Consider the following 8,637-nt stretch of genomic DNA (forward strand, 5'->3'; position numbering starts at 1 on the left):
TTCACTAGCGCTAATGAACTAGCAGCTAGCAAAAAAGCTCACTAGCATAATATAAACAGTGCATCAGCGTCTACCAGCATGAAATTTCAGGAGCAACTGAAATTCGTACTAGTTGCACACTAAGATTATTTCACCGAAATCTCAACTGCTGAACGTTCGGTAAACAGTTCGGTGATTTTTTAAAGATTTCCTGTAATTTTTCACCGAATATTTGTGAAAAATTACAGGAAATCTGTGAAAAATCACCGAACTGTTTACCTAACGTTCAGCAGGTGAGATTTCGGTAAAATTTCACAGATTTCGGTAAAATAATCTTAGTGTGTAACGAGTACACTAGCGCGAGTAAATCCGCACAGATGTAAACGTCGATTCTGTGACACTACCCCGAATGTCACTACCCCGAACGCCGTTACCCCGAAAGCTACTACCCCGAATGTCCTACTACCCCGAATGGCCATTACCCCGAATACCCTACTACCCCGAATGACCATAACCCCGAAATTAAGACAAACGGAAGAACAGCATGCGATTAAAAGGATAAGGATTGTGCTACATTTCCCCGAATGCCATATCCACGAAAAAAAAAAGTTAGGAATTTTTCAACCTTGGCAATTTTCTTACTATATATTGAGCATAGTGAGCAGATTGCAACCCACCTTAAATTTCAAACCATGCAAATGGAAGATTTAATATGAGATTAACCCAACTACCAATTAATTTGCTTCGAGTAGCTAGAAACCCATTCCCAAAGCACAGGATGCTCACTATGCCCCTCTTTTCCCTATATTAATGTATTGAGCCGTTTAAAGCATTTTCATTTTTATATATAGAATAATAATCCAAAACCAGTATGCTTGTTTTCAGTTCATTTATTATTCATCATTATTTGATTTGTTTCTTGGAACACCGTTGAGAAATTCTTCCTTTTTTTTAGACATGAGCAGTTCTTTGGAGTTTTGAGGTTTTCATACTTTTAAACACTGGAATGTAATTGTAGAAGGAGAAAAAGTAATTTAATAAACAGTAATTGGAATTTTTTCCTTCTTTTGATCATGAGCTATTCTTTCAAACTTAATTGGACCAGAACATGATTAAAAATAATAATAAGTAATTTTAGAAAATAAATTGATATTTTTTCTTCTTTTCATGAACTATGGTTCAATTTAATACGAAAGAACAGCTCATGAAGAAATTAAGGGAAAAGAAATCTTTATTGGATATTTCTCCTTCTTTTGAATATGAGCAGTTCTTTCAGAAGGAAAATGGGTATATTCTCATTGTTGCCGCAAGTCTACCAATTTACCACAGGGGTGATGAATCTGGTAACCCGGTCGCTGAAGGCGACGCGTCCAACAGAAGCGTCACCCGCTGTCACCGATGATCAACCGAGCTCAGGACGGTCGAGCTGTCAAACGAAAACCCTGCACGACCTCGGATGACTACGGCGTTTTAGTGGAGTGATATTTGTATTTAATTAGTTGAATTTCCTATTAACCTTAAATCTATTTTTCCGTGGATTAAAGTTATATACATATTGCTAACCATAAAAGCACTAAATTGTAAGTTACTTGTCCTAAATCTACCATTTCTGTTCTAATTAATCCTATTAATTGTAGCTTTGAAGCTGATAAAAATATAGCTCTCGAAAATTAGTGCAAGGGGGTTTTATTACGGCAACAATTCTTCAAAGAATTTACCTTGAACGATGCCGAACCCCCCGGATCCTCCACGTATGCCTGCAGATAAAGAGGTTAGTTGTGTGGCGTGCAGCAAGTCCGATTTGCCGGCCAACTTCGTGCAATGCGACACCTGTGATTGCTGGTGGCATTTCGCATGTGCCGACGTCGATTCATCGATTAGCGAACGGGCATGGATATGCACCAAGTGCGAAGCTGCCCCCAGCGTGTCGGCAAGAAGCAGCAAATCCAACAAAAGCGGATCGACTGTCGCTCACGAGCTCGAACGACTGAAGCGACAGCAAGACCTCGAGCGGCAACAGGCGGATTTGAAGCTGCAGATGAAATTTTTAAAGCAGCAACAAAAACTGCTGGATAAGGCCAGAGCGGCCGAGGAGACCCGGAGTCAGAAGAGCCAAGTAAGTAGTCAGGCACATAATCGGCGAGTGCGTCGATGGGTAGAGGAGTCGTCCCGTGACGGTACGGAAGAAGGCGCGGTGGGCGGAAATCCAGCACCAGCTGCCTCGCCAATCGATCACGGCGTTCAACCACAAGGCTCCAACACCGGTGACCCGAATCAAACCCAGGGGAGAGCGAAATCTCGCGATCGGTCGCAGTCGCGTAACGAAGTGGCTGAATTGCGAGCACAGTTGGAGCAATGCATGAAGCGGATGGAAGAAGCTTTCCGTCAGCAGCCAGCGAACACGGTACCGCAAGCGCCACCGCTGTGGGTACCCGAACCGGGAAGGATGACACGTGATGAACACCGGGATACAGGTGCTATTCCTAAAACGTATCCTAACCCGGAACAAGCAGGTAAGCGTCAGGCCCCTCTTCACGCTCAAAATAAAGGCAATCCTGGTTTATTTGACATAAGTCCTCCCACAACCAACCAAAACAACCACCCATTTCCTCAGTTTGTGCCACCGCAAAGTACAAACCCACTCTCAAACATTAACGATCGCCTTCCTTACATGAATGGGTCCAACCGTCAAGTTTTCCCCCTACGAAATCCCCCTAGAAATCCCCCCGTGAATGTGCAATTGGGTCCCACGTCGCAGCAGCTTGTAGCCCGTCAGTCCTTAGCTAGGGATCTTCCTACGTTCACCGGGGACCCAGCCGAATGGCCTATATTTATCTCCAGCTACAACTACACGACCGAAGCTTGCGGCTATACGGATGGCGAAAACATGATCCGGCTACAACGTTGCCTGAAGGGCAGTGCGCTCGAGAGTGTCAGGAGCAGACTTGTGATCAAGGTTGCAAAGACTCATTTCAGCTAAAATAATGTTTCTCGGAATAATAAAACCAAAAGATGGTATGATGGCATGTTTTACTTGTAACTTACAAGAAGAAGTTACAAAGTATGCGTTGGAAACATAAAACCTGTAAATTTTGCTTTCTATGAGTCACAATCAGCGATTTGCTGATCGCTGAGTGAGTGAGTGAGTGAGTGAGTGAGTTTGTGAAAAATCGCTGATTGTGACTCTCATGAAGTGAAATAAACAGGTTTAATATGTCAAACACATTCTTTGCAACCTCTTCTTGTATCCTACCAATTCAAAATTTGATCATGGCATCTAATTATTTCATAATTTAGAAAAACATTGTTTTAGCTGAAATGAGTCTTTGCAACCTTGCTTGTGATACCTTCCACCGTTCCACAGGTCATCGAGGCACTGCAGATGCGCTACGGACGTCCGGAACTCCTGATCAACGCTCTGCTCCAGAAAGTTCGATCGATTCCAGCACCAAGATCGGATCGATTAGAGGGGCTCATCCATTATGGGACCGCTATACAGGCACTGTGCGATCACATCGAGGCGGCGAACGAACTCAGTCACCTGTCTAATCCTACACTTCTGCAGGAACTGGTAGCTAAACTGCCAGCGGACCAGAAGATGATGTGGGCTGGGTATAGACGATGTTTTGCGGGCATCGTAGACCTGAGAACGTTCTGTGCTTACATGCAGCAAGTCGTCGAGGATGCTACGAGTGTACTTTCGTTCGAGTCGGACGGGAACAGATGTCACGGAAGAGAGCAGGGAAAGGAAAAAGCAAAGCAGAAGGGATTCGTCAACCAACACGCGTCCACCGTCGAAGGGTCGTCGGAAGCAGCTGTACAGAAGCCGGCTGACAAGATCGAATGCGTGAACTGTAGTAAATTTGGACATCGTATTCGAGATTGTGGGGAGTTCAAAGCTCTCAGTATCGACAATCGTTGGCGGAAAATTCGTTCGTTGGGCGTCTGCCAAAACTGCCTGTTTAGGCATGGCAGGCGGTCATGCCGAGTCATTACACGCTGCGGCATCGACGGGTGTCAGTATAGGCACCATCCTCTCCTACATTCAACGCAAAGGTCATCGAGTGCTGTCACGCAGGTAGCGGATAATCATACTCATCGTCTGCTTACTTCGAGTGTTCTCTTCAGGATAGTTCCCGTGACTCTCTATGGGAATAGCGGCCAGGTAAATACCTTTGCCTTTCTAGATGAAGGGTCCTCATTGACGTTGATCGAAGGGGAGCTAGTGAACCAGCTTGGGATAACCGGAAGACCACAACCTCTCTGCCTGCGATGGACGGCAAACACCTCCCGTACGGAAAAATCTTCACAGAGTGTTTCCATTTCGATCTCTGGTGAAGGTAAGGAACGGAAGTTCACTATCGTTGGAGCGCGAACGGTCGAATGCTTGAATCTACCGACACAAAGCTTCCATTTGGAGAATGCAGCGGAGCGCTTCAAACATTTGAAGCATCTACCATTGAAGAGCTACCAGGATGCTACTCCTAGGATTCTGATAGGGCTCGATAATCTGCGGTTGGCCCTACCACTGAAGGTCAGAGAAGGAGATGGATCCGGACCTGTTGCAGCCAAAACCAGGCTTGGCTGGTGCGTTTACGGCCAGCAGCAGCAGCTGGAGCAGGAATCGTACAGTTTTCACGTGTGTGAGTGTACGAAAAACGAAGAGCTCCATGAAACGGTAAAGCAATTCTTCGCCGTAGACGAAGTAGGAGCGGCCAACCCCATTCTCTCGGCCGAGGATCAACGAGCGCAGGAGCTACTGGAGCAAACGACCCGGCGAGTTGGAGACAGATACGAAACCGGACTGCTGTGGCGGAAGGATCACGTCGAGTTACCGGAAAGCTATCCTATGGCGCTGAGCCGAATGAAATGTTTGGAGCGTCGTATGGAGCGAGATTCAACACTGAAACAGAAAATACAGCAGCAAGTTCAGGATTACGTGATCAAGGGCTACGCACACGTTGCGTCGGATGCAGAACTGGAGAGAGCTGACCCAAGAAGGGTGTGGTACCTTCCGTTGGGAGCAGTAACGAACCCGAAGAAGCCCGAAAAGGTGCGCATTATCTGGGACGCTGCTGCCAAGGTGGACGGGTTGTCGTTGAACAGCCATCTGTTGAAGGGACCCGACCAGTTGACCTTTCTTCCTGCTGTTCTATTCCGCTTCCGGCAGTTCCACATTGCGGTTAGCGCAGACATCGCAGAGATGTTCCATCAGATTTTGATGATAGCACGCGATAAGCAGTCATTAAGATTCCTATTTCGCTTCGATCCCACACTGCCTCCCATAGTCTACGTTATGGACGTAGCTACATTCGGAGCAACCTGCTCACCGGCTTCAGCGCAGTTCGTAAAGAACTTAAACGCCAAGGAGCACTCGCAGCAGTATCCTCGTGCTGCTCAACGGATAGTAGACAACCACTACGTTGACGACTATCTCGACAGCTTCGGGGATGTAGAAGAAGCCAAGCAGATTGCTGCAGAAGTGCGCTTAGTTCATCGCAACGGTGGCTTCGTTCTGAGGAACTGGAATGCCAACAGCGATGCAGTGCTGGAGTTCCTGGGAGAGCCAGGGATCGATAGAAACAAGAATATCAACCTGGTTGACAAGGAGCACACTGAGGGGGTTCTCGGAATGCTGTGGATGCCCGCAACCGACGAACTATGCTTCTCAACGCAGATGAACGAGGAAGTGCGCACGCTTATCGAGACTTCCACTCGGCCTACAAAACGGCAAGTACTGCGCTGTGTGATGACGTTGTTCGACCCGCTAGGATTACTGGCGACGTTCCTCATTCACGGAAAGGTTCTAATTCAGGAGCTATGGCGGACCGGAATCAACTGGGATGAGAATATCAAGGACGCTGAGCTGAATCGCTGGCGGGAATGGGTGCAAATGATCCAGTTTATTTCAACGGTTCGTATCCCGAGATGCTACTTCGAAGCAGCGACGAGTTCCACCTATGAGAATGCACAGCTGCACGTTTTCGTTGACGCAAGCCCTGCGGCGTATTGCTGCGTCGTGTATCTACGCGTGATGGATTCTGAGGGTAACGGACAGTGTTCTTTAGTGGCAGCAAAGGCGAAGGTGGCTCCTCTGAAGCCAATGTCCATTCCCAGGCTTGAGCTACAAGGGTGCGTACTTGGAACACGGATGTTGAAATTTGTTCAGGAAAACCACACCATCCCGATCACGAAGCGCTATCTGTGGACGGACAACACTACGGCGCTTTCTTGGATCAGGTCGGATCCACGCAACTACCGCCCCTTCGTTGCCCACAGAGTAGGAGAAATTCTGGAGACTACCAGCGTAGATGAATGGAGATACGTTCCATCGTTGTCCAACCCGGCTGACGAGGGGACTAAGTGGGGCAAAGGACCGTATTTCAGCACCGATAGCCGCTGGTTTGCTGGACCACAGTTCCTGAGGTACCCGGAAGACGACTGGCCAACTCCACCAGAGTTATCTTCCATCGAGACTGAGGAGATACGTCCTTCTGTTCTTTTCCACTTTCCGTATGAGCCAGTCATTCAGTTTGAAAGGTTCCCGAAGTGGGAGAGGCTACATCGCACGGTAGCTTATGTGCTACGTTTCATGAACAACATCAACGGAAAGCGGCGCAAAATGTGTGGCGAATTGCAACAAGAGGAGCTCCAGGCAGCGGAAGCGGTGATCATGAAGCAGGTGCAGTGGCAAGTGTTTCCGGACGAGATGACAATTCTCACGAAGAACAAGTCTGCTGCGGAAGGTGAAGCACAACCGATCCCGAAAAGCAGTTCGCTGTATCAACTAGTACCGGCGTTGGACGAAGACGGAGTAATGCGACAGAGCGGACGCATCGGAGCAGCAAAACATGCATCGTACAATCTGCGGCATCCAGTGATTCTTCCCCGGAAGAGTGAAGTGACTACGCTCGTGGTGGATGAGTACCACCGGAAGTATAAACATGCCAACCCGGAAACTGTAGTCAATGAAATCCGTCAGCATTTTGAAATCCCTCGATTGCGAACAGTGGTGCGAAGGTGCAGCCGTGAGTGTAGGTACTGCATACTTCGCCGAGCGCGGCCGTACATCCCTCCGATGGCTCCACTTCCAGCGGCCCGTCTTGCAGCCTGCAGCCGTCCATTTAGTTTCGTCGGATTGGATTATTTCGGTCCGTTGTTGGTGAAGCAAGGAAGAGCGAGCGTGAAGAGGTGGATCGCACTTTTCACTTGTCTCACCGTGCGCGCGGTCCATCTGGAAGTTGTGCACAGCCTGACGACTTCATCATGCGTTTCCGCCGTCCGAAGGTTCATCGGCCGTCGCGGAGCACCAGTAGAATTCTACAGCGATAACGGGACCAATTTTCAAGGCGCCGAACGACTTCTGCGGGAACAAATTGAGCAGGGACTATCCGCCACCTTCACCAGCTCGAAGTGCAAATGGCTCTTCATTCCGCCAGGTACTCCACACATGGGCGGTGCCTGGGAAAGGATGGTCCAGTCAGTGAAAGCCGCGATGGGTGAAGCTTACGGGGATGGGAAACTTGACGAGGAAGGACTTGGGACTTTGGTTGTGGAGGCTGAGAGCGTAGTCAATGCTAGGCCTTTGACGTATCTGCCGTTAGACTCGGAGGAATCTGAGGCACTAACACCGAACCATTTCTTGCTCGGGAGTTCGAGCGGTATCAAGGAACCGGGCCGGGACATTCGCTACCAGCAGCGGAACCTTCAGAAGACGTGGGTAGAGATACAACAGCAACTGGACATCTTCTGGAAACGGTAGCTTAAAGAATATCTGCCAGTTATTCGCCGGCAACCGAAGTGGTTCGAAGAAGCTGCGAGAGAGATCAAGGATGGTGACTTGGTTCTCATTACCGATGACGGCAGACGAAGCGAGTGGACCAGAGGACGTGTGGAGCAAGCTATTAGAGGACCTGATGGAAGAGTGCGTCAAGCTATCGTGCGGACTAAGGGAGGTAGTGTACGAAGACCGGTTACCAAGATCGCCTTGCTGGATGTTGGAGAAACCCGTGCAGTCTTGGCCGATGGCAAGATGCACCCGGCGGAGGATGTTGCCGCAAGTCTACCAATTTACCACAGGGGTGATGAATCTGGTAACCCGGTCGCTGAAGGCGACGCGTCCAACAGAAGCGTCACCCGCTGTCACCGATGATCAACCGAGCTCAGGACGGTCGAGCTGTCAAACGAAAACCCTGCACGACCTCGGATGACTACGGCGTTTTAGTGGAGTGATATTTGTATTTAATTAGTTGAATTTCCTATTAACCTTAAATCTATTTTTCCGTGGATTAAAGTTATATACATATTGCTAACCATAAAAGCACTAAATTGTAAGTTACTTGTCCTAAATCTACCATTTCTGTTCTAATTAATCCTATTAATTGTAGCTTTGAAGCTGATAAAAATATAGCTCTCGAAAATTAGTGCAAGGGGGTTTTATTACGGCAACACTCATCTTAGAATATTCGATTATGAAGGAATATTATTATATTTTCAATCCATTTGTTGAAGTGTCACTAAAGATGGAAACTTCAATGCAGAACATGTGAATCTCATACACCCAGATCGCTGCGTGAAGGATTATAATGCCTTTGGGAAAAAATCTGCTTGTTTTTACTGCTAATAATACCAGTTACACCGATTCTATAACATTCCCCA

The 8,637-nt window shown here is 47.9% G+C and overlaps 2 protein-coding genes across 2 annotated transcripts; both read left to right on the forward strand.

The window, feature by feature from the left end:
* The first annotated feature begins 1,429 nt into the window (after positions 1-1,429).
* Positions 1,430-2,850, forward strand: LOC135701707 (PHD and RING finger domain-containing protein 1-like). The gene is made up of 2 exons (XM_065222563.1): positions 1,430-2,492; positions 2,554-2,850. Exons 1-2 carry the CDS (start codon positions 1,706-1,708, stop codon positions 2,652-2,654), a joined length of 888 nt encoding a protein of 295 aa, XP_065078635.1. The 5' UTR covers positions 1,430-1,705; the 3' UTR covers positions 2,655-2,850.
* A 16-nt stretch (positions 2,851-2,866) lies between these two features.
* LOC135701790 (uncharacterized) lies at positions 2,867-7,741 on the forward strand. Its single transcript, XM_065222718.1, has 2 exons — positions 2,867-2,911; positions 3,344-7,741. Exons 1-2 carry the CDS (start codon positions 2,867-2,869, stop codon positions 7,739-7,741), a joined length of 4,443 nt encoding a protein of 1,480 aa, XP_065078790.1.
* Positions 7,742-8,637: the final 896 nt, after the last annotated feature.

This window comes from Ochlerotatus camptorhynchus, unplaced genomic scaffold (assembly GCF_037179485.1).
Source record: "Ochlerotatus camptorhynchus isolate MF236.1 unplaced genomic scaffold, CSIRO-AGI_Acam_v1.1 ptg000176l, whole genome shotgun sequence".
NCBI classification, from domain to species: domain Eukaryota; kingdom Metazoa; phylum Arthropoda; class Insecta; order Diptera; family Culicidae; genus Ochlerotatus; species Ochlerotatus camptorhynchus.

Bases quoted from the DNA above. Each gene is read 5' to 3' on its own strand.
- LOC135701790 (XM_065222718.1), top strand. From the start codon at position 2,867: ATGATCCGGCTACAACGTTGCCTGAAGGGCAGTGCGCTCGAGAGT. The intron at 2,912-3,343 runs GTCAGGAGCAGA...ACCGTTCCACAG, and splicing joins AGGGCAGTGCGCTCGAGAGT to GTCATCGAGGCACTGCAGAT.
- LOC135701707 (XM_065222563.1), top strand. From the start codon at position 1,706: ATGCCGAACCCCCCGGATCCTCCACGTATGCCTGCAGATAAAGAGGTT. The intron at 2,493-2,553 runs GTAAGCGTCAGG...ATTTGACATAAG, and splicing joins TCCTAACCCGGAACAAGCAG to TCCTCCCACAACCAACCAAA.